Source organism: Phodopus roborovskii, unplaced genomic scaffold (assembly GCF_943737965.1).
Source record: "Phodopus roborovskii unplaced genomic scaffold, PHOROB, whole genome shotgun sequence".
NCBI lineage: Eukaryota > Metazoa > Chordata > Mammalia > Rodentia > Cricetidae > Phodopus > Phodopus roborovskii.
The window spans coordinates 13,275,715-13,300,880 of NW_026125278.1; the positions used below are offsets into that span (position 1 = coordinate 13,275,715).

General features: G+C 48.1%; 1 protein-coding gene across 1 annotated transcript; it reads right to left on the bottom strand.

Annotated features, from left to right (window-relative positions):
- Positions 1–850: 850 nt before the first annotated feature.
- On the bottom strand, positions 851–22,372 carry Lhx8 (LIM homeobox 8). Its single transcript, XM_051195679.1, has 9 exons — positions 22,247–22,372; positions 20,213–20,299; positions 19,834–19,995; positions 16,343–16,464; positions 13,960–14,180; positions 13,390–13,493; positions 8,994–9,089; positions 4,418–4,605; positions 851–1,449 (listed from the first exon to the last, which is right to left on the bottom strand). Exons 1-9 carry the CDS (start codon positions 22,325–22,327, stop codon positions 1,377–1,379), a joined length of 1,134 nt encoding a protein of 377 aa, XP_051051636.1. The 5' UTR covers positions 22,328–22,372; the 3' UTR covers positions 851–1,376.
- Positions 22,373–25,166: the final 2,794 nt, after the last annotated feature.

A 25,166-nucleotide genomic window follows, 5' to 3' on the forward strand; every position in this document is an offset into this window, starting at 1 on the left:
GATCATCTAGTCCCTTATGCCCATATGACTGCATTCTGGTTGCATTTACGATGACTAAGATGGAATTACAAACACATCCCTATTACTTCCAATGCCCAGCCAGATGTGCTTCTGCTCCACTAAGAAACACCTAAGCCTAAGAGTCTCATTACCTTACTCTCCCTAAGTGGTCTATGAAAGACCACGTGAGTGTGGAGGGGCGGCACTGTTCACCCTGTAATTCAGAGAGAAGCATCTGTTACCTGTGCATAGAGTCAAGTCCTGGGGGTTAGAATTTAGAACTAGGAATCCTGACAGTACAGTCACCTGGGGGACAAAAATATCCCAAGAAACTCGACTCAATACTTCTATAGTTTCTTTAAAACTCTGAAGAAAATATATATGTGTGTGCGCGTGCGCGTGTGTGCGTGTGAGTGTGTGTGCGCGTGTGTGTGCGTGTGTGCGTGCATGTGCGCTATGGCTAGATTTCGTGTCTAGAGTGAGATACCCCAGTGCTCAGTATGAAAAGCATCCTGCCTTTAAGTTCACATTAATCTGCCTAGCTAGTTTGAAAGCAACAATTAAAGGCCAAATGAGATGTTTGTTATTGTTAAGTATAGTCACCTACAAATAGGTTTCCCAATAAAACACACTTGTGACCCAGCTCAAAACAAAATGGCTCTAAAAATTAATTAAGAACAATTTACTGATGGCAACACACACAGAAGACAAGCTGACTGCAAAGTTCACAAGGATGGAAGGTGTTTAATGAACTCAGGATGGTGGCTTTGTAAACTAGAGTGTTATTTACAGCTCGAGCTCCCAAGTGCAGACACCGGCGGGGGCGAGCGAGGCATGCTACAATGGACATGCCTTCAGCTCATTCAGAAAACACTGGCAAAAATAAATCTCGGTTGCAAATTCACAGATACAAGCTTCAGGGTATAAAGCTGTATATAACAAAAAATACAGATAGTATTTATAACAATAACTTACAGGTACAAACTAATGATAAACTACAGGTTCACAAAGGGTTGTAAACATTTTGCACATTATCAGTCCAGTCTTTTAGGCAAAGTGCTCTTTTGATGACAAATAAATTAACAGATACACACTAGAGCCAACTATTTCCAGACAATACAAAAAAAAAAAATGTTTTGACTTGTTTTCTTCTTGTAAACATAAGTTTTACCAAAAAAAAAAAAAAAAACGAAATGAAGAATCAATAAAAGTGTCTTGCAGGCCAACTACAGATACATACCTGGGGCAGCGAAAGGGTGTCTGAAACGCTTTGAGTATTAAATAAAAAATTAACATTAATATCTTTTCAATGGTACTTTATACATAATAAATGACAAGTTTATATCCTCAATCATTTCTATCCCTGAAAAAAGGAATTAGGTATGACTTATTGGCAGCTGGGTCATTGTATGGGGTAACAAGGGCTGGAGTCCAGGAGTTGTTGGTGAGCTACAAAATAGAAAGAGACGTGGGTATCAGTTCTTCAGGGTGACTGAGAGCAGTTTAAACAGACAAGGACATCCCAAGGCAAGGTGGCTTTATCACTGTCTCAGATGTGGCCATCTGCTCTATGAGATACCTGGTCTCAGATCTAAGCAGAGGTCCCTCTATCACTTCAGCAGGACACTGGCTCATCTTTATAGGGGGAGACACACGTTTGGGGCGTCATGGTGTACCCCACCTCGCTCCCATTCACTGTACCCCACCTTGCACCTCAGAGAGAGAGCTCTGTATGCAGAGGCTGCCCGTCTGTGTGCAAGTGTTGGTGGAGGAGAATACACAGGTTCTCCCTGAACTCTCTGGCCTTAGTCCCGATGTACTGAGGTCACAGGTGAGAACCTCCGTGCTTGGCTGACATCCAAATGTGTTTGTCTCAAGTCGAACTGAGGTAGCTCACAGGGACACACACAATTCCAAAGGCATCGTCACTCAACGGCACAATGGTATTACAGGCTGTCTGTCTGTTTGTTTTTAGCCAAAACTTAAAATTCTGCTTTCAGCAGAGGCTGTGTTGCTACAAACCACAGCTCCCTCTGAGAGCAACCAACCAGGATAGCCAGGCAATGGCTGGATAGTGTGCTGGGAATCGTTTAAAAGATACCTATGTAGTAACAAGCTTTGAAGTCAGGACCCAGAGAGGACAGAAATGCGGCTTCCTGCTAACAAGGATACTAACAAATTTAACACATGAGGAATGTCTGTCTGACAGGCTGAGATGTTGAGCAGCTTCTTTAGAAGTTAAAACTTTGGTAGGGTGGTGAGATTCCAAATTCCTGTAGCCCAGCTTGGTACCACAGGAAATTATAGCTGTCTCTGAAAAAAGATAGCACCCAGAACCTCAAATTACTTTGTTCTTACCCAAAAATCTGAAATGAAGTGTTCTGTTTGTTTTGTTTTTTTTCTGGTGTGGTGGGGAGGGCAAATAATAAGATCTGGCTTGACTAAAGACAGAGGGAAACCATCAGAGAAGTTACAGAAAGGATCCAGGAACCATCAGATGTAAGCTTCAGTGGGAGCAGAGGTAACACAACTGTTCAATCAAGAATAAAGTGCCAAGCAGAAGGACATTCACATAGCAATGAGAGTCCTCAACTGAACACAAAAACTGAGTAAGCCAATGGGTGGGGTCTGTGCTCTTATATACGAGAATTTGTGACCTAAGAGATGTGTTGGAAGAAAATATACTAAAACTGGAAAACCAGAAAGTTAAATCATCATTGGCGCGCGCGTGTGTGCGTGTGTGTGTGTGTGTGTGTGTGTGTGTGTGTGTGTGTGTGTGTATTGTGTCAGAGTCTCCCTAAGAAACAGGCTAGCCTCAAATTCAGAGATTTCAGAGATTCACTGGTCTCTGCCTCTTCCTGAGTGGTGCAGGAATTAAGACTTTTGCCACCACAACCACAACCAGCTAAATAGTGCTTAAAGGACACTGAGAGGCCTTCTTAATGCAAGACATCAAACAGCTTAGTAAAGCCTCCAAGGAGAAGACACTTCCCACACATGCAGTTATCAAAAGGCTTTGTGCATAGATAATAATCAAGAAATAAAATGTTTTGAAAAGGGAAACCATCGGGTCAGAAGCCAAAGATAGACACAGCATCTTCAAGAGATAAACAGATGTCCAAGGGAGAGGGCATCTTGTCAGTCATGAGAAAACGGTGATAAATGTATGGAGAAGGTACTGGCCAGGATCAAGAACAGACAGTACACTCAGTGTTTACATGCTGCTGCATCTCAAAGTGGAAGCAGGCTTGGGCAGTGCGAAGCTGAGGCAGCTCGGCACACACAACCCATGTACACACCACATAGAAGTTCCAATTAAAGCTACAAGAAGATACGCAAGAGAAGCTACAGCCCCGTGTCCCTAAAATACCCAAACTGGAGCACAAAAGGCTACCAGCAAGAAAATATATGTGAGTGGGATTCTGTGCAATGAGCCAGCAACATGGATGCCTCTCACACTCGGAGAGTAGACAAGGGAGATGAAGACCCCACTGTCTGCGTGAAGCCACCGAGATTGCTCAGCAGGGAAGAGCAGTTGCTGTCAAGCCTGACAACCTGTGTTCGATCTCAGGATCCCCAGGGGTGAAAGGAGGTAACTGACTCCTGCAGGTTGTCTTCTGACCTCTACCTGTCGTGGGCGCACACACACACACTCACACTCACACTCACACACACACACACACGTGTAAAAGTTTTAAAAAGAAACATTAAGGCAGGGCTTTTGCACTCAGGGTAAACTTTGGCAGAAGAGACTAAACTGGAAGGATGCATGGGACTCTGAGATTAATGTTGCCCCTCTCCTTCATCCGGTGCCATCCATCGCCATGGCAACTCATGAAGCCCAGACTGTGTGTGTCTTTCTACATGTATGACTTCCTTCAATTAAAAAGTACAAAACCAAAACACTCCAGTTCAGAGATATGTGTCAATGCCTTTTCTGACCCTAGAAAAGTAAAATGTTTAAATACATACCCAGTTGAAAACAAAACAAAGGCTCTGGAAAGAGTAAAATCCAGAGCACTGGACCCAGGTTCAATTCCCAGCACCCACATGGAGGTTCACAACCGTCTGTAACTCCAGTTTCAGATCAGATTCTCTCCTTCTGGCCTCTGAGGTCATTCTTCATGCATGTGGTGCACAGACATGCATGCAGACAATACCCATACATATAAAACTTTTCAAAAGGAAATGTAAAGAAGAGGTAGAAACAAACTATAGCCAGTAAAACCCAAGCAACACTGAGCCAGCTCCAGCTCAACTACGGCAGAGCTCTACACTAATGGCGGGGTAACTCTGCTGTCTGCTCTACCCCTACAATGTTTTTTCAGCCAATACGGAGGAAACCTTTCAAACCTGTGGACGAGGGGAGTAATCACGCCGTAAATCACGCGTTACCAGCTGCTGGGCTCTGCGCTACCTACCATCCATGTAAGTGTGCAGTGCGGTCAGCATCGTCCCATCCTGGGGCACGTAGGCAGAATAAGCCATTTCTTCCAACATGGGCGGGGACAGCCTGGATGGAGGTACTGCTGTGACTGGGGCGGAGGAGGAGTGATTTGGGCTGACGTGTTTCTTGTGGCGCGCTCTGCAGTTCTGAAACCATACCTGACAGGAAGAAGAGTGAAGAGCTTCGGATGGGCGGCCCAAGTCATGAGCACACATCCCCAGACAGACAGACAGACCCTGGTTTCCACCCCCACACCAGAGACCAGGTGCGCTGGCACACGCCTGTAATCACATCACTTGTGAGGAGGTGGCAGGTAGATCCTAAATCCAAGGTCATTTTTGGATACATGGCAAACTAGGAGCCAGCCTGGGCTATACAAGATCCTGCCTCAAAAAAAATGATTTTTAAATATCCACCGGAGGGACAAACATTTTAGGTCAAGTATTATAACAACAGTCTTTTATTTTATTTTATTTTTCTCTCCCTAGCTAATGGTCTCTGGTGATTTACTTAAAGATATATTCTGTGCTTTAAAAGCACCTTTTAAAACGGGCAAAGCCTTGAGAGGAACTCTAGGAATATGTCTCTAGCTTTACTACTGGCAATTGGAAAAAGCAAAAAGCAGGAAAAGTCTTTTATAATCAGAACTTTAGAAGGAAGTACTGTTGGATTCTTAGACACCTGCTGGATGCATTTCAAACCCTTGTACACATTATTAAAATCCCTACTGGGAGCACACAGCTTTCTACAAGGTTCTTGATTGATCCATTCCCATCACATTTAACCTGCTGAGTTCACTCTCTTAGTGAATACATAAGACTGTTCCCTTAGAAGAACGTTAAGGTCAGCTCTATAATAAGAACAAACGAGTCATATTTAAGCAGAATGAACTACAAACACATCCAACTGGTGAGGCCTCACAAAAAGCCAAGTGCCAACCACTCTGCTCTCCTCTCTACAGCAGACGTGAAGCCGTTCCAGACTGATGAGGCTTTCGGTGCAGATGTGGGGACTTGAGGCCTGACTGCCTGAATACATGCATGTAAGGCAACTTCAGCATACAGGGTTACTCTATTAAAATATGATATTACAGGCCAAGGTATAGCTCGATTGTCCAACGCTTGCCTAACACATGCACGGCCCTGGGTATAATCCCTAACACACACACACGCACACACACACTTACTTGACCACCATCATTCCAAATTGTGTCACAGGAGAAATGATAAAGAAAGAGCTAAAAACTTCAAGGAGATTGGAATAAGCATGTTGGCTCTGGGAGGCGGCGGCCAGGGAAAGGCCAGGGATGTTATCTGTGTCTAGGGCTGCCGGCTCAAGGAAGAAAAAGACGACTCAAAGAACTTGTAAGTATGGGGCGGGCGTGATTTTAAAGACATACCCTGCCCCTGGGACTCAAAACCCAAGAGCTGGCCAGACATCGGTTGAAACCAAGGGACCCAGACTTATCAGTCTTACAGGGTGTGCAGCCCGAGCAGGTGACTGGGGAGAACACAGGGCTGTTGCTAGGTCGAGACTTGGGTACACCTTGGGAAATCGGGTGAGGTCGCAGCATCCTTATTCATTCTCTGGAGACCACACCCAAAGTCTCCAGTCCCGCATCTATCCTCAGGCTCTGTAACAGCACACGCCACCCCTCAGAGGAGAAGACACACCATTTCCCACTGCTGAGGGTGCCATGTGTCACCTGTGATACCAGGAGTCACCGGCTGTCATATCCATCAACATTCCATCTGCACATATAAAAGTTCTGATTCAAAAACACAACCTTTAAGTGATAATGCTGGAGTACAATCTGGCTTGCACTGGTGACCTAAATAAATTCCTGGGGCAGCCTGGCAGACATCCCTCTCAGGTCCTTAGTCCTTCAGTAATAAGAGCTGCTCTGGGAAGACCTTGCTGGCTCCTTTGCTAGATTCACAACAGACAGGAATCTGAACTTCCTGCCTCCACTCCACAATGAATAAAGTCTGAAATCAGAAGGAATCCTCCGGGGCACGAGTCTGAATTAGCCACAAGGAAACCTCCATGCCGTCAGCAGCATGGACACTGTACTTGCAGCCTGTCATGAGGAAATTCCACCATGGAGTGTGTCACTCCTCCTCATCCGCCCTTCACGGGATAGCAATGCACAGATATTCGTAGATGCTGAGCCTGTGTAGACCCCCTCTCCTTGTCCTGGCCTCATATTTATTGCCTTTAGTGCTACAACACATCTAGATCTTTTAAGCACTCCTTCTGGACTGACTGGCCCTTTGTTAGTTCTTTTGTAAACGTGGTAGGTATTCTGAACTTGTGGACAGTGCAGAAGATATGGGACCTGCGTCCTAAGCGAGCCTCCCGTCAGCAGGGCCACTGGAAACCCTGTCTTTAGAGAAGCTGCCTCACACTTGGGTGTCTAGAGGCAGGATTTACTCGTTTACCTGAAACACTTGCTGCTCCCTGGAGAATAAGCAGCTGAGGGGCAACTACATGAAATGACACATGTGTTCCTAAAAGGAATTCATGGCCCCCAGGCAGATTGTTTTAGCTGGTTCTGAAGAATGCCATTGGTTTTATAAAAACCCAACTACTCTTTTAAAGGACGTTCCAGGCCCTGAGATACGCCATACCACCTCGGCTCAGGGGGTCATCTCTTTGGTGTTATCCATCTTCAGACCCTCCATCCAGGGTGCTGCCTTGTTCCTTCCACACAGCCTTGGTGACACTCCCTCAGGCCCCTCCTTCGCCCCTTTTACTCCCTCAGAGCTTGTAGAATATTGACCTGATTTCAAGGCGCTAGCCCTTTGGCTTGACCCCTGCTCCTCCCTTCACACAGCCAATCACCATCAACGGTGCATGATTGCACAGGGAAAGGTGACTGACTAACTGCCTCTGTATCCCGGTAGCCAATGGGCTTTGTTTGACGCCTGGCTTCCTTTGACGCGGCGCCCTTCCCAGAGAACCCCGGCTTCTAATTGAGCAATGACCTCTTTGCTGCCTCTCTGCTGCAGTCTCTAGGCTGCTTTCCTGACTTGCCAGCAGGCAGTGTCTGTCCTCAATATGCAATTAGTAAAAAAATGTTTCTGGAATTCAGTTATAGGCCTACACTGCAGTCGAGTCCATTGAAAACAGGAACAAACACAAAACTCCGGGCTCCATTCTTTCCTACTTTTTTGTCTCCTTGTTCTTTCTTCCCCAAAACCATATATCATGGCTTCCTTTTGCAAATCCCCAACAGTTTCCCAGAATTTCCACACATGAAATCTACAGTGTAGAATATCTGGCTATACCTCACTTTTCCCTAGCTTTGGCCCCCCTGGGTCTTTAGAAAAGGCCACTGTCATCCTATGGTGGTTGGGCAGAAAGAGCTTGGGGGGGGGCAGAGAGTAGAGGGGAGAGCTCAGAACAGCAATATTTCTCAGCACACGGATCTCACAGCTATTATGAGTAGAGACGATCAGAATCACTGACAAAATGATAGGCTGGTCCAGGGAAGCCAATGTCAGGCAGTCTTATATCAATTTCCTGTGAGATCAAAACATTCTGTCCTGTAGGAAGCTCCTTCAGCAGGAAGGTAAACAACTCAAAGTAGCTTTAGGAAGTCCCTGAAACTAACTAGACTCACTGAGGCAGAGAAAACAAAAACCAGACCAGCCCTCTCTGCCTGGAAGAGGCAGAAACAAGCAAGCCAAACTGCTGCAAGACATTTAGACCAACCAAGGCTCTTGGAAAGGACACTCTCCAACATGCTGAGCAGCCTGCTCAGTGTGTCCAGGTTCCCAGTGTTTGTGAGCTGTCACCCATGCTGGGGTGGGCTTTGGTGATGCAGCTGTCTGAGTCATTTCTGCTCCTGTGAGTGACTCCTCACCCTTATGCCTGCTAAGTGGCGATAAAACTCACTGGTTCACCAAGTCTGACTTGGGTGGTTTCCCTGCTTTGGTCCATGGAGAGTGGACTCCTGTGCTGCATCTTCCCAGGAAAAGCTTTGTCACACAAGTTTTTAAAAAGCAGGCTCAGAATGGGAGAGACCTAAAGTAGGCTCTGGCATTCTGAGGGTTTGTCACAAAAGAACAGCATATGCGCGCATGCACGCGCGCGCGCACACACGCACACACACACACACACGCACACACACACACACACACACACACACACCCTCACCCACACTCACACACACACTCACACACACGGTCATACACACCCTCACATACACACTCACACACATTCTCACAACACACTCACACACTCTCACACACATATTCTCACACACACACTCACACACATACACTGTCACACACTCACACTCACTCACACACTCACACTCACTCACACACACTCACACAGACTCACACACCCACACACACTCACACACCCACACACACACTCACACACACCCACACATACCCTTTCACACACTCTCACACACATACACACTCACACTCACTCACACACATCCTCACACACACACACACACTCACAACCCCCCACCCTCACACACAAGAGTCATGGGCAGACTTGTTTGCATCTCCTGATACGTGACGCTCACCTGTATGACACGCCTGCTTAAGCCCGTCCTTTCCGCCAGTTTCTGGAGAGTCTGTGCGTCTGGGTTGTTGTCCTGAGCAAACTGTGCTTGCATCACCTGTGGTTGTTTTCAAAGACAAACGTTGGGAGCAAACAGTTAATGGCTGGATCGCTTGCATTTTGTGGACACACAATGAAAGTGTGATGCATAATCTAGTACTTGGAAATCAATGCAGCCAGAGCAACGAAAGGAAAACTCCCTTTGTAAATTCACACCAACTCTTACTGAGATCTTTAAAAATCAACCCGCTGCAAGATAGAACCCTGCCACTAGAGAAGTTCCCTGTTCTCCATCCAGTCTCAGAACTCACAGACAGAAGACAGACAATGTGAGTCTCCTTCACTTGGCTTCTCATTCTGTTAAGTACCCTTACGCTGGAAGCTCAAAAGGCACAAACCACTCCACATTTGTCTCTGGCCTCTGCGGGTTTGAACAGCCTCGGGGCTGCTAACGGTTTTCCTTGATGCTCTGCTGTGGACACGGTCACACAGCACTGCAGTGATGTCACCGTTGTGTGTGGAGGGGCGTTTGCTCAAGGACACCTGTCCAATAGTCCAGAGGTCCAGCTGTGAGAGCCTGGGTTGGTGCCACCCTATGCCAGCTGCTGTGACAAGTATGCATTCACGCATGAAGGGGAGGGGGGCTGATCTTAAGTCCCTTGAAATGCTAATAGTCACCTCTAATCAAAGCACAGGAAGACAAGAACTAAAGCCACTGTCCAGGCCTGTGGATACTGGGAAGGAGAAACCATGAGAACCAAGTACTACATTTGAAGTCTGTTACCGGAAGTCAATCAGCTGAGGGGAGTGGAAAGATAACCAATACAGAATAAGGGCATTTAGTAGGCTGTGCCTGTCTGCAGGCCCGGGAAGCAAGCACTCGAGCACTCGATGCTCTAACTGCTGGCTCTACCCCCAGGCAGGTGAACTGAAGTCTCTGCCTGCTCCTGCCAATTCATAATCATTCAGCTCTCTCTCCCTCCCCATCCCTCTCTCCCCCGCCCCTCCCCCTCTCTCTCCCTCTGAAGATATCCTAACAGATTCCTTTGAACAGTCCCATCATTGGAGCAATGGGATCTCCCAGGGGACTAAGGCAGAATCCTTCTGCATTATTCCAGCCCCTCCGTGTGTGTAAGGGGGGGTGCTACACTCTCTGCCTGCCACACTTTGGAGTTAGTGATAGAAGGAATCTTGATGATATGAGGAAAATCTCAAGAGACAGAGAAAAATCCAGCCGGGAGGCGGCCAGGAACATCTTGATGCTGCGCATGATCCCTTTAAGTTAAGTTGCCCCTGGCTCTTACAGGATCAAGTGCCCCTAGTGCCCCAGCCAAAGTCGTATCCATGAACTCACTGTAAAAGGAGCAAAGACTTCTTGTTATTTAAAAAGTGGCAAAATTGACTAAGCATCTATATAATCTCTGTCCCTTAATTCCTCCCTTATCCCAGGGACTGCTTTTCCATCAAGTTGTGCCTGTGGGGGTCCCTTAAGCACAGCATCCTAAAGAAAACGGCAAGCAAACTGATCGCTTCCCCCCCCCCCCACCCACAAAGAGAGCTGAATTGATATTTGGAAATTTGCCTCTAAGGTCATTATTGGTGATCTTGTTTAAAAAGGAACAAAACCCCTCTAGAAATAACAGTTTTAATAATAGAACAAACATCCATTTAGCAAAGACAATTCATCAAGGAATGAAATGGAGTGTAAGTCTATCCTGGCCAATTAGAACTAGAATAAAGAAAACAGTGCACTCAATGCTCTGCCTTTAGTTAGAACCAGTGTTCACTCTCACAGAAGGAAGGAAGGAAGGAAGGGAGGAAGGGAGGGAGGGAGGGAGGGAGGGAGGGAGGGAGGGAGGAAAAGAGAAGGAGGAAGAGAGGAAGGAGGAAGAGAGGAAGGAAGGCAGGCCAGCAGGAAAGCCAAGCCCCTTTGGATTTCTACTTTTGGTTTCCTACCGTGTACATGTTGATGCTACTGAAAACCACTCCCAATCCTTCTGCAGCTCTTTGGGGATGATCACGGTGAAGCCGTACAGCATCATCATTTTAACACCAAGAGGTATACCAGAAGTCAGGAGTGTGTGTACCAGTGTCTGAGCAATGTGATCTGAGAATAGATCAAGTAGGAGCCAACCTTGGTGTGTTTAATGCTGACATCTTTGGCTACTGCGAGCTAACCTTGGCACAAGCCCTTCTTACCAACGGGGCCACGTTTGGGAAACATCTGTAGACATACCCTCCTTCTGAATTAGAATCTTTTCTCTGAGATCCTGGAATGGCATTTTAGGAATGTATTTAGTTGCCCTGTGTCAACTCTCTCCTCTGTCCAAAGCACCGTGTGGGCAGTCTCGATTCAGTGTTCACGGGTGATTTTAGTTTTATTATTTTGTTGAAGGCAATATTTGAACACATTCAGTTTTCTTTTGAAAATGGGACAAGTTGACAAGGCGAATACTTAGCTCATCAGATAATCTGGCGAAAGTAAATGACTAGGGTTGCCCCCCCCTCTTTTAAATCTGTGGCTACACAAGCTTTCTTGTTCTTTTAGAACTAAGGGTTGAATCTCATTTGTTGTAACCACCTAGGATATAGGACCAGTGCTACTGAATGCCGAATAGCGAGCCCACGTTTCTGATCACATGTTTAGCTTGTGATTCAGGTCACATCCTTACATGGCAGTGTGTGGTTTAAGTATTTTGTGAACACTGCAAGAGAGAGCTGCCTGTGAGACTGACTCAGAATGCCTCCTGTCTGTACTGCTGGGTTCTGTGAAGAGCACCGTCTCCCGAAAGGCAAAACCACACAGGAAGCACAGAGGATGTGCCAGGCAGGCTGGGCCTCTCTCCTCTGCCATTCTCCGAGCAGGTGGTCACCTTGTGGGTGGTTCCTGTGCCCCGGGGAGTCTGACTACACTGAGAGCTGTGGGAGTCGCTGAGGAGTTGATGGTATGAATACCATGCCCAGCATAGGACTTGACCTGCAAAAACCCCACAAATATCCCACCTAATTTTTTCCCTGTAATTATCTTCTCACCAGAGATCACATAGCTACCTGCCGTGACTTCGAAGTTCCAGTTACAACTCTAGAAAAGGACCTTTCCACATCTAAGTTCTGAAGCCTACAACTGTCGAAGTCACGGCCAGCTCCTTATGGGACAGACCACTTTCGGATCCGACACCGGCCTGCTGGAGATGCTGTCTAACCAGGCCTGGCTATTCAGAGTGAGTGCTGTTGCAAAGCTTAGACGAGAATTCACATCAGCTGCAGGGAGTGTGTGTCTCACTCCAACAAGAGTCAAATGAGGACAAGCTCCTCAACCATATTATTTTTCACATATTACTTACTGGTTGTGGACTCCATGTCTAATAAATAGCAAGCAGTGTGAGCTTGGAGGCTTTTTTCTTAATGGACCTAGATTTTAATGCTCAGCATCCCTGTCCATTTGCTGGCCACATCCAGGTTACCCTCTAGTCCTTTAAAATACCACTCTTGAAATACTTTTACTGTAGAGATCTAAAATGCTGGCCAGTCTCAGACTTCTAGAAGTGATTTTTCTTTCATTTGCTAACAAGCACAATTGCCTCAGTTCCCAGCTAACGTTGATACTACATGCAACACGCCCAGCAACCCATGGAAGAGGTATTGCAAATGCTACTTATCTTAACACAGAACAAACACCTTAGCCACTCTGATCCTTTAGAAAATATGACTATCTGGAAAAATTCCAAATAGAATCATCATATGCAAACTTTAAATTTAAAGCAAGGGATATTTTCTTGACAGTTTGCCCAAATGAGACAACACTCACACATCCAAGACAACTGTGACAATGACGTCTATTTTCAAGGGGCAGTGTCCACCTCAGCAGGGGCAGTGGAGTGTCACCCTCTGCCCGTATACGATTGGCATCAACTATTAGATCCCTGCCTCTGATAGTCCATTCTGTTCTTCCCTGTATAAAATTAAACAAGTCACATAATTTACTTAACTGACAGCATGCCGGAGCCCCACAGACCTGGCTGCTCACTGTCTCTTTCAACTGAGTCTCACAGTGGTCTTCCGTTGTCATTTCATGTAACAAAATGCCTGCCTTAGACCGATACTCACAGGAGCCACACTGTGTCCTAACTTGAAGTCAACACCAAAGGAGCAGAGCCTAAGGACGCGAAGCTACCACCATGAGGAGACTCTGCAGACCATAACTTGTTAGGTCAGTAAGCATGCATTTATATTCTTATCCAGTTAGATTAAAAAAAAAAAAAGCATAGGACAGCATAGAGATCACATCTTATTTTGCTTTTAGTCTGTTTTCTTTGGGGGAAGAGTTTCAGAAATCACGCATGCGTCGCCGTGCCTACCTGGAGCTGATCGGCTGTGAAGCTGGTCCGAGCTCTTTTTGCTGGCTTCGGGTGACTGACGTCTTGTTCGGTGAGCAGGGCTCCTTCCACACTAATGCCATTGCCTGCATTAAAAAAGCAAACCGTCCAGGAGGTGACTCAGGTGACTCTGGACCTCTACACAGTTTCCTCACACACCTGGGCTTCTTGCGGTTCCCACAGGCACCTTCTAAATTTGTCAAGTTTTAAAAACATGTTGCAAATAGACCATAAGAGACAGTACTTAGTCTTGTGCACTCCGCCCGAAGCACGGTAAAAGTACACGTACAAAAGACCGTGTTAGGAAAGCAAATAAGCAGAAATAAAGCTGAACCCGAACTCCAGGCTGCTGTCAGAGTACAGCGTGGAACTCACAGGGGCTGGCCACTCCTGGCCCACAGAGACAGAAGGAGGCCTTTAACAGGCAGTACTGACTTTACCAGCATTATCTCTTGCTTAAAGTAATACATTAGAATGGCCTTGGGGTGGAATCGATTCTTATCTCGCCATTCACTGTCCTGAAAGACTCAAAGGTGCCTTGAGCCTACTCACCGTTCTCCACTTCTCTTTTTAAATTATCCAGCATGCAGTCAAAATGCACTCTGCACAGGACTTTCTCTTCCACCAGGGCAAACTGCTCTCCAGTTGACAGTTGCCTCTTGCAAGAAAAGCAGGCAAAGCAGGCCAAGTGATACACGTTGCCCTTGGCCCTGCGGACCCAGTCAGTGGGGTGGATGTGCCTCCCACAGCGGGAGCAGCGTGTCCCATAGCGTCTGCAGCACACAGGGAAGAGGCATGGTGAGGCGTCCATCAGGCGACCCCAAACTGACACATCTCATGCTCTTAGGGACAATGTAAGCTTTTAAGTGGTGGGAAAGTGAAACAGGGATTATTGCTTTCCCCCCATCCGTGTGGGAAACAGTTGAGATAGGGTCACAACTGAAATCTGTTTTGAAAACAAAACCGCCTCAATTGGTAGTGGGGAGGGAGGGAAGTTTTCTTTTAAAGTAAATGAATCGGAGTTACAATTGCCCTTTGTTGCATCACATATTAGGCCTTTATAGGTTATCTAGAGATTCCAGAGGCACACACACAGTCACACATACACTCTCCAGGTTGAAAACCTCAAAGGGCAAAACCACAGTAACTCAACATAGAAACACTGACCGACTAAGCTCTGGTTGGAGTGGAGTTTGTACTTAGCACACGCACTGGATTCAGTCAGTTGCCAGTACCAGAAACAAACGCAAAACAAAGTTGAGGTGACTACAGGAATGACGAATGTTAACACATTCAAGTTAGAAACTATCAGAGAATGTAGAGTCTATACTCTTCACCCTGAGGGGGAGGAAGGAAAAATGCAGAAGCACTCAGCCATGATGAACGGCCAGACTGCCAGCCACAGGAGAGTGAATGGTGTCTAAAACTTCCAGAAACATCTGTAGACCTTCTCAGCAAGATGTCAGAGGCAAAGGGAATTTTCCCCTCCCGGTCTTAGGGATCGGATGTCTCTTCTATCTCCTACCGGCCGCTGGTGGACAAGGTTAGCACATCTGCCCACATCTGCCTGTGTCTACCCAGGGACCCATTTTTTCAAGGTATTGCCAATTTAATTGGAGCACTGAATTCTAAAAATGAACTTCTGGACATATACACAAGAAATCCTGAAGAAATAGATTTTAATAAATCTTTTTTTTTCATTTAAAAAAAAGCAAAAAATTCAAAGGGTGATTAACATACTGTAAGTTGAAGAGGAACCAACTGTTACTACTGCTGGAGAAATTACATTTCTGGTTAGGCGATTGTGATGCGTGCCTTGAATCCCACCCAGCACGTGGGAGGCAGAGGCAGGTGGATCTCTGTGAATTCAAAGCCAGACTGGTGTACAGAGAGTTCCAGGACAGCCAGGGCTACACAGAGAGAAACACTGTCTCGAAAAATAAAAACAAAACAAAAAGAAAGAAAAGCATAATTATAAGATCACTTGGTAGACTTAAGACTCTGAATATTAGGGTCACATACTCTAACCTGCCTATGTATTGTGCTTCACACTAAACTCTATGCTGCAATTAGTGTTATGGCATTTTACAGAATTTTACAATGAACTTTTTTCTTATCTAGGAATGCAAATGAAGAAACATGACCACTTCTAAAGTAATGCTTGCAAGTCTTAGACAACTCTCCACAAAGAGGTGCATCCTGGAGGTCACCTTACACTCAAACAGCCATGGAGAGGTCACAGAGAGAACTTGCCACACTTAATACAGTCGCACAAGCCAAAGTCAGAGAGCACACCAAACACACACACACACACACACACACACACACACACACACACACACACAAGACCTCTGGGCAGAGTAATTCAGCCTGCTGTAGCAGTGACAGCAGAATTGTTGTAAATACTGTTGCTGATGATTGTATCTAAACGCCTGACCCCTTGGAGGTTTATTAGCAGGGATCGGTTCCCCGTAATAATTTCATTTCAGTTCACCTCTGACCTCAGACAAGGCACACTGAACCCTCATGTGTCTAACCCTTCACTGCAGACCCCAAGCATTCACCCCTAGAATGGGAATATGATCCAAAATGAAGTTTTACTTCGCTAGTTCCTAAAGGAAGCACACACACACACACACACACACACACACACACACACACACACACTAGATTTTAACAAAAAGTGAGAACTCAATCATGGTACTTAAAGCCTCTAATCTCGGCACATGACAGGAGACACAGAAAGACCGAGTTTGAGGCCACCCTAGGCTGCATAGCAAGATTTGATCTCAAAAACCAAATACAATAATGTGAAATACATCATCATAATTGGCTTTGAGTAATCAAACTATATGCAAAATGTCCTGTTGCAAGCTGCAAGGGTCTTTTAACACAACTTTCTGAGATGTTTATTGAAGTGAAAACAGAAATATACCTGAAGTAATCGAGTTTACAGAAAATGTCTTTATCTTTAATGTAACAGCTTGTGTGTCTTCCCAGGGAGGTTCTGCAGACACTGCAGGAGAGGCAGCGGACATGCCAGCACAAGTCATTCACCTGCAAGGGGGACAAGGGTGAGTAGCCAGTCTATACCATCTTTGTTTGGGGGAGGCTGTCACTGGTGGTGTGTGGAAGGCAAGAGAAAGACCAGTCTTCCAACACTGGCTCTGGATGCTTCCCCTGACACAGCGCCATTGACATGAGCATGCATCTGCCTATCTCCTCTTCTAGACTCCAAGGAGAAAGCAGAATGCTCCAGGTGACACTTGGAGCGCTTACTTCCGTCCCTTATGAAGGTTTTCATTCATATTCATTCTCCTTCCCTCCCTCCCTGACCAAACCGCTATGAACAAGAGAAAACATTTGTTTTAAAGTCATATACACAGCTTCTTTGCTCTAACCCTTTCTACCATGAAACCTGGCAGTTATGGGAGTCAGGATACAAACCTTTTCCATCTATGTTTTGGCCAAACAGCTACAAACTGTGTGCCATCAATCAATAAGAACAACAGAGACAGAAAATGCTTTGTAAAACACCCAAATAGAGAAAGCAAGCCCGCACTTCCCTTACACCCAGAAATTGCCAAGTAGAGCTCAATGGAGCTGCCTGTTTCTAACACAGGTAGGCACAAACCACACAGTGCCAATTGCCAAGGATGAGGCTGGTGGTAACCTATTGAACAGTCTCGCTTGAGAAAGAAAGGTGCCTGATTATAGGTGGTTAAAAAAAAAAAGCACCCAGGAAATATGTTTGCTTATACTTCAAGTAGTTAGGCAGGACAGTGTTTAATAAAGCAGGCACTGTAGACTTTGACACAGAACATAGAATGCCATCAATTAAGGAAACAAATGATCATTGCTGTTACCTGCAGCTTCCACGCTGCCCGGCTAAGCCCTGAACTTCAGCCACCAAAAGGAGGTGTGATCGTGTGCCAGCCTGCAGGGCGGCTCCTGACAAGTAGACAGAGGGACTAACTAGGTTTGTGCTTTGTAACTCCAGGTCAGGGTGCCTTAACTCCCACAGGATGAAGATACAAAAGACACTCAGAGGGAAACTACGGTTTTCTAATGAGATGTGAGCCTCTTCCCAAGGCAGCGTTCATTTCTGGTGGGAATTTAAGTTTGAGGTCTGAGTCTTTCTTCAAAAGAACTATATAATCACTATATATATATATATATATATATATATATATATATACATATATATATATATATATATATATATATGAATTAAAATGAAAACTTCCTGGAATTAGAGATTTTTTTTTTCCTCCTGTTTTCTTTTCCCCCTAAGTTGTCCCCAATTAATACAGAAAGTCCAAGTGTCCCGAGTACTCCACTGCTTAGGGCCTTACTTAAATCACACCCAAGCTTGTATTGTGTTTTGTTTTCTAAAGCAAGGCTTTAAAAACAGAGCCCTGGCCTCTCTTTAACTTCTCTACAAAAGCCAGACCTCATGCCTGGTGTGGCTTGACGCCTTTCCTCAAAGTTTCCTTTGAAAAAACGAAAGAAAGCTCCTTAGCATTCTGTCTTTGCCAGGGAGTAAAGAAGGGTGGGAAGGATTCTGCAAAGGGTTCTGGAAACCTTTCCTGAACTAGTATTCTTCCAACATGGCTCAACGCCAGGCTAGGGCCACGGTGATGGTGACGGAAGGAGCTGGAAGGAGCAACAGCTGTAGATAACTTACTGACCCCTCTGTCTAAGTCCATGTGACCTGCCCCACAGGATGGCATTTTTCCATTGCCCCTAAATGGAGATCTGCACTGGGTCAAAATAGTTTTGGGTTTTTGTTTGTTTGTTTGTTTGTTTTGGTTTTTTCCATCGAGAAGTAAGATTCAAACTTAAGGGTTGGCACTTCAACTGGGGGTATGGATGCTGAGAACTTAGAGCTTCTAAGTGATGCTTTGGTATCAAAATTTACTTGATAAAACCAGATAGAATGGTAGGTTGTAGGTGTAGAAAAGCTTTCCTAGGTAGACTCCTGTCCAATTGCAAAAGAAAACTTTGTATAACCCACTTAGATATGATTTTATATGGCAATAAGCAATAAATAAAATTATACAAGATGAGTGCTAGACTCTGTGGCAGGACCCAGATTTTACTGTGTAACTATATCCACGTCTTCTCTGCTAGGAAGTGTTAAAGTCCGTTTCACAAACCGTTGCTCAAGAGTCTGCTACTCACTGAAAACCTTGTCCAAAGCAAGAACCTGAGTTTAACTTAGTGGATGGTTTGTGATACCCATAGTTTCCCTAACAGCAAACTGGGAGCGGGGATTTTAAGAATGCAGGATTTAAAGAGAAAGCCAGGTTTGCCAGCTTTAAGAATCAAAACTGAAAACGTTTTCACCTGAGCCTCTCTGGGTGCCTTGTCCCATAATTCCTCCCAGAATGCAGTTTTTGAATGTTGACATTAACTTAAAGAACCCACCTTTTGAACTTTTTACTCTCCGTAGTAATTAATCCTTCTGAAAACTGAGACTTGGGGACGGGACACAGTGAACTGGTTTTCCACTAATTTGGTGTAGAAGAAAACTTAGTTTACACAGCGGTTTTTAAAAGCTGTTGAAGTTGGAAACCCCATGTATTCAGATTAGGGCACATGGGACCAAGATCCCGCCAGCATTGGTATGGGTGACTGCAGCCTGCAATATTTTGAACTCCAAGTCCCTCCTCATCCCTTGTTCACAATATTTTAAAATAAAAGATTAAACTGAATTAAGACATTGAGTTGAGTCGGTCAACTCTGAAGCCACCGCCTGAAACACTTCAACCGAAGCTCTTAGTTTGTGCGCCCAACTTTACTTGTATTTGGATTTGCGAATCCCAGCACTGGCAGAACATAACAGCTTTGTGCTTAATTGCAAAGTCTGGGGGTACCGCAATGGCTTCTAAAGCCTTCCATAAACTTGTGCTTTGGGAGGGTTCCAGGTACCTGTAAATAAACGCAAGACCGAGATGATTGGTAATAACAGCCCGAACAAAGGGTGTTTAAAGTCGGTTTGCAGTTATTTTTAGTCGCTGGAGGAGAGGGGGCGAAGGTGAATCGGTTGACATGCCGCCAACCTGGGCTATTCTACGAAGACAGCACCTGGGCGTATTGGAGAGGAGGGACCGGTTTGCAGAGTACGGGATTTTAAAGGAAAGGTCTAGGCTTGGTAAACAAACGAAAGCCCTGGCAACTGGCGGCTGCTGCGGGATCGGTGGCGCCTCCCCGAGCCCTCCGCACACACCCGGGGACCCTCACTACCCACACGGTCTCCACACGGTCGCTCAACACGAAAACCCAATTGCTCCTCCTCGCGCTTTCCCCTGCTCGCTGCGGGCCCCGGAGCGGACTTCAGAGCCCCGGTGGACACCGGGTGGGGCACTTGTCCCCAGGGCCCCAGGCTGACTCCCTTTGGGGCTCGCGTGCCCCCCATCCTACCTTGAGGAGGTATTTGTCCACGATCTCCAGGCCGCAGCTGGTGCACACGTACTTGCCTGGCGGGCAGACGGAGCCCGAGGCCATGGACTGGGGCGAGGACGACGGGGACAGCGGGGCCGAGGAGGAGCAGGAGTCCTCGTCCCCGGCTCCCTCGGGATTCACCTGCGGGAACAGCCCAGCGCTGGCCGCAGACCCCCTCCGCCCCTCCACGTCCCGCCGACCCTCGGGGGCCCCGCACGGGCTGAGCCCCTCCCCAGCTTTCCGCATCCTGCCCCTGGGGTTCCCGGACCTGCAAGACCCTGGAGCCCCGCGCCCCCCGCGCCCCCCGCGCGCCCACCCAAGGAGCTGGGGGTCCCCGGCAGGCGGTCGCCCCACTCACCAGTCCTTCGTCCCCGGCGCCTTTGCGGGTCCTCCCGGCCGCCAGGGCTGCAGGCCGCCCGCACTCCTCCGACATGAGCCCCGGGCACTGCGCCGCGAGAGCGGGGAAGGCGGGGAGACGCGGGTCAGGAGCCGGCGGCGGCGAGCACGCGGCGCCCCGCAGCCCCGCAGCCCCGCAGCCCCGCAGCCCCGCAGCCCCGCAGCCCCGCAGCCCCGCAGCCCCGCAGCCCCGCAGCCCCGCAGCCCCGCAGCCCCGCAGCCCCGCAGCCCCGCAGCCCCGCAGCCCCGCAGCCCCGCAGCCCCGGCCCCGCCGCGCTCTTGAAGGCGCCCGGCACGAGGGCGGCGCGTGCAACCGCGGGCACCTGAGCCCGGGCGCAGCTGGCGGGCCAGCGCGCAGCCTCCCTGGGCCGCCGCCGCCAGCGGGCGACTCGAGGACTGCGGGGCCGTGGCTCGGGGCTCGGCCCGGCGCTCGTCCCGGCTCCCCGCCCCCCCGCCGGGGGAACCCAGCTAATAACCGGCCTCCGCGCACAAAGCGATTGCTTTCTAGACGTCAATCACCCGGGAGCGGGGAACACCCGGCTAAAGGGGGCGCGGGGCGGGGGGAGGGGGTGAGAGAGAAGAAAGGAGGCCTGAGGAGGGGTGGGGAGCAAAACTTGATTTCTTTAATAACCTCAATTAAAAGAGCAAGACACACACATATTTTTTAAAAGGGGGGGGCTTTTTGAATAGGATAGCCCGAAAGGTGAAGAGGTTTTAATCGGATACTTGAAAGCTAATTACAGTGGGATTTAAGAAGCCTGGTGTTTGTTCCGACAATTTGAATGAAAATGCTTCAGACTAAAGGGAACCAGCAGCTCTTTGGTAAACTTGAAGCAATTAGAACGGTAAGCGATTTACACTCGTTTCTTTAAGGTGTGAATTGCCACTTAGTGCTCAGTAAGTCAACATTTTAGCTACTAAAGGATTATTTTTAACCAGTGCAAAAAGCGGGTCGAATAATGGAAATATCCAGCTGAATTTAATTTGTCCCATTAAAAAAAAAAAAAAAAAAAACCTCACCCAACACGGGTCAGTGTGTGTTTCAGAGCACACACAGGCGCGTCGCTCAAGTGTCCCCAAGTCAGTTTAGTTCTACAGACGAACTCGGTCTCTCGGAGAAGAGGCTGGTGGCTTACACCCGCCGCCTTCCCGTGGCTTCTTTGTCTGCCTTTCCTGAGTCCCTGAAACCCCAGGTGAGCCCGGGCGCTCGCAGCTGGCAGGTCTGACTCCGGCAGCCGCTCGCCTCGGGCCGCGTCCACGCGGACACAAAGCATCCAGGCAGAAACTTTACCCCGCAAACACGAAGCCAGCAACGCCCCACCCGCGTCCTGCTGGGCCCCCCTCCCCAGTCTGGGAACCCGCTCCAGCTTAAAACTCGAGCCACCCACGGGTCTTGCCTCGGGACTGAGGTGACAGCTTTCCCGGTTCCTCCGTCGGGCGCGCGTCCTGCTGCGGGGTGTTTGCCTCAAGGGTGTTTCCAATGAAATCTTTTTTTCCCCTGGCTCTGCCTAAGAGTGGGCAGACTCTGGAGGACCACGTCCTCAAGTCTGTCGTCCGCCCTGAGTCCCCAGACCCCACAGGCGCCTGATGTGATGCAAGAGCCGGCGCTCAGTGGAGCGCAGCGATTGCTACCTGGTACCACTGGCCAAGCGCCTGGACCCCCAGCCCCCACCCCAACGCTGTCCCAGACCGCCCGGAGCATCAAGTTAAACGGAGTAAAAGCAGGACTCACATGGCCCCGAGAGCACCTTAGGCTCCAGGCTTCGTCTCCCAAATTAGAGTCTCCATGCCCCAGCTTAAGTGAGCCGGCGGGGAGGGGACGCAATGATTACTACCTAACGCTGCTACGTAATAAAAAAAAAAAATTGCCAGGTCTGGAGATGAGGCAGTGACAGGTAGTTTGCGAACCTCAGCTAGGAGCCCAGCAAACTCTCTTTTCTCAAGAAATCTGCTCTGCAGCGGACCCCGCCGGGCATGGCGTCGGCGGCTCGCTCACCTTCTCGCGGGGAACCGCCAGCTCCGGCACGTCCTTTCCCTCCAGTTTACACACAAACATCTGGTCGCTCTTCCAATACATGGCCCCGCAGGCGTCGCTTATCACATCCCAGCTCCAGAGGGTCAGAGGCTGTGGGTGCCTGCGCTGTCCCCTCCCCCGCCCGCCCCGAAGCGCCGCGGAAAGCTGACACGCGGGGCTGCGGGGTACAAGCGCGCCTCGCCTTGGTCCGATCCAGAGGCCGCGGTGACCGCAGTCACCCTGGAACCCGCCCTTCCTACGACTCCTCTCTCGGCTACACTGAGGTCTGTCCCTCCAGGAAAAGTGGGCAAGAAGTCGTGTTTTTTCCAGAGGGTGGAACCTCACGGGGAGGAGGGGGTGTGGGGAAAACTCTCTTCCTGGAGGGGCAGCCTCACCTCCTGGCGGAAAACCCGCCTTCTCTACATGTTAAGATCTTTATCTGCGCCAGACAACTTACTCCAAGTTCAGTGTTAAAGGTGGGGGAAATGTGGAGGGCCCATCAACTTGATTTCCCCCTCCCTCCTTCTCCTCTCTCCTTTAGAATCTGCGTTCCGCGTCTGATTTGTTTTAAATTCTCGATCCCCAGCCAAAACCTAAACAAAGATTCGGGTTACATCTTTTTCAGCGGTGCTCGCGGGAAGGGAAGCGGAGGTCTCCTAGGTTCCCAAGCCTTACTTAGTCCTCTGGAAACGCACATCAGTGCTCCTGTCTTCATTTGCGAAAAGTTTTCCCTTTAAGACAAAGAAGGGGTGTCTGAGCGACTAGATTTGATTTGCGACTAGATTTGGAATCAAGAATACCAAGAAAGACAAAAGTACGTTTCTCTCGAACATTGATTGCTTTTGTTTAATTCTAGACAAAATCTCTTCCATAGACGCAGGCTGCCAGTACACTCCCGTGCTGGAGTGTGCGTGTGCACTAAAATTTCGATCTGGATGGAAAAGTGCAGGAGCTTTTTGTTTGCTTGCTTGATTCACTGTTATTTCCTTATCGAGTCTTAATTTTTTTAAGAAGTTACTTTTAAATGACTTTTATTTCATATTTGTTCCTTTAGAAAAACAAGATAGAAACATTTGGAACTTAGGTAATATAAAGACATCTTGGAGTCTTTGTTTTTTTTTTTTTTCCAAGCCTTTATAACGGGGTATTGTTACTTCCATTAGACAGAAATATGTGCAGTAAAACACAAGGGCACGAAATCTTACTCCCTTGTCCTATTTATGCAGAAGATGACGGTGATAGTCTTTGCCCAGACCTGCCGCGGCTATCGAGGGGAGGCCGTGGAGGGGTGGACATGCTTTCTCGGGGTGCAGTGAGCCTGGGACTAAGGGCTGCCCGCTTTCCTCCTTAGACGCGGAACTTTTGACACACTGCGGAAGCCGGGCTTTCCCTTTCAACGACTATTCATATTAGCGACCTCCAGCGGGTCCCCACCAGGAGATAGACTTTAGATTTAGAGTAACCTGCATTCTGGTGGCACACTGAAGGATTCGGGTTTGGACTGACTTGCCGGAAACTCTAAACTGTGTTCTGTTTGGTTTTTCTTTTTCCGTCCAAGCAAAAATCAGGACTGACTGGGTGAGGGACTCCACATAATGAGGTATTTTCCATAAGATACTGCTCGGAGATGATCCGAGCAGACCGGTGCGGAACGCAGCAGGCCGCGCGGCTGATAGGACCGACCCCCTGGAGGAAGAATTAAAACTAGAATCTAGCTTGCAGATTTCCTTACAGTCCTTTGTGCTGAGGCTTGCGCGGTGAACCTGGAGTTGCCTTTGCCTGCCAGCGAGGACGGCCTGAGGGGGTCATCTGCAGAGCCCTGCGCGCCAGAGCCCTTTGGGGGAAGTGGGGAGGGGCGCCGGCGCCTAATCAGGCGGCTCTCAATCAGGTTTTCAACACACTAATCTTGATCTAAGAGCTCCTATCTCTGCATAAGTGGAGTAAATGATTTGTTTTTTAGAGGCTTCCGGGCTCAGAGAAGGAGGACGCGTCAGACTGAGGCAGAAGATCTAAACGGCTGGTCAGCATCGGCCCTGCTCCTGGCGCCCGGCTGCACTGCGACCTCACCGGCCTAATTGTGTGTGTCCAGCGCGCTCCCGGGGCTATCCCGTGGTAAGTACGTTTCCTGGGTGGAAAGTGCGTTACTGTCCTGGGGACTAAGGCTGTGGCTTGGGGTGTGAGCTGGAGATGGGCGGAGCGGAAAGCAAGGTCAAAGCTGAACTTCGCGGAGGGTCCTGGGGCTAATGACCTTCTGACCCCGCTTACCTAAAAACGTTTTGCTTCTGCTTGCCCGCAGGCAAACCGGAGCTCCTTGCTCCTCAGTCGGGCAAAGAAAATGTTCACCCTCTCTTCTTCCAACGTTAAGTGTTTGAGATACAATTCACAAAATCACCTTTCTTTAAAAAAGAAAAATCTTGAGAATTTTTTAGCCCAGACTCCAATTGAGACCAGTTTTGAACAAAACACGTTAAAAAAAAAAAAACATATTATCTTGCTTGCCTGTAGGTGGGAAAATAAATCGGCCGTGCCTTGTTGGTAGTGCCTTCCTATTGGACTGAAATTTGTAGACGCACCCTTCATCAAATGAAACTCAGAAGCCGAAGGCCCACCTAAGGGGTCTACCAACACCCTCGATCCCCTGGCTCTGTCCAAGGAATGAGTGGAGTATGAGAGAGAAGCAGAGAGAACTCCAAAGATGTCTGGCCCGGGGCTGCGAGGATCGCACCAAGTTCGGAGGCAGAAAGAGGGGTTCGGGAAAGGGTCTGGATCCCGCTGAGCCAGGCCTTGGTCCAGGGCTAGAGAAAGAGAGAACCTCAACCTACCCGACCCTCATGGCTCCCACCTTGGCGAGGGGCTGCCTAATTGCGCGGGAAGCAGCTGCGGAATTTGCGGTCTTCTAATG

What these genes read in the sequence shown, in the direction of transcription:
- Lhx8 (XM_051195679.1), bottom strand. Translation starts at nt 22,327, where the DNA reads ATGTATTGGAAGAGCGACCAGATGTTTGTGTGTAAACTGGAGGGAAAG. An exon ending in TGTAAACTCGATTACTTCAG is followed by an intron (nt 14,181 to 16,342) that starts GTATATTTCTGT and finishes TGTGTGCTGCAG; the next exon opens with ACGCTATGGGACACGCTGCT. An exon ending in AAAAAGAGAAGTGGAGAACG is followed by an intron (nt 13,494 to 13,959) that starts GTGAGTAGGCTC and finishes TTTTTAATGCAG; the next exon opens with GCAATGGCATTAGTGTGGAA.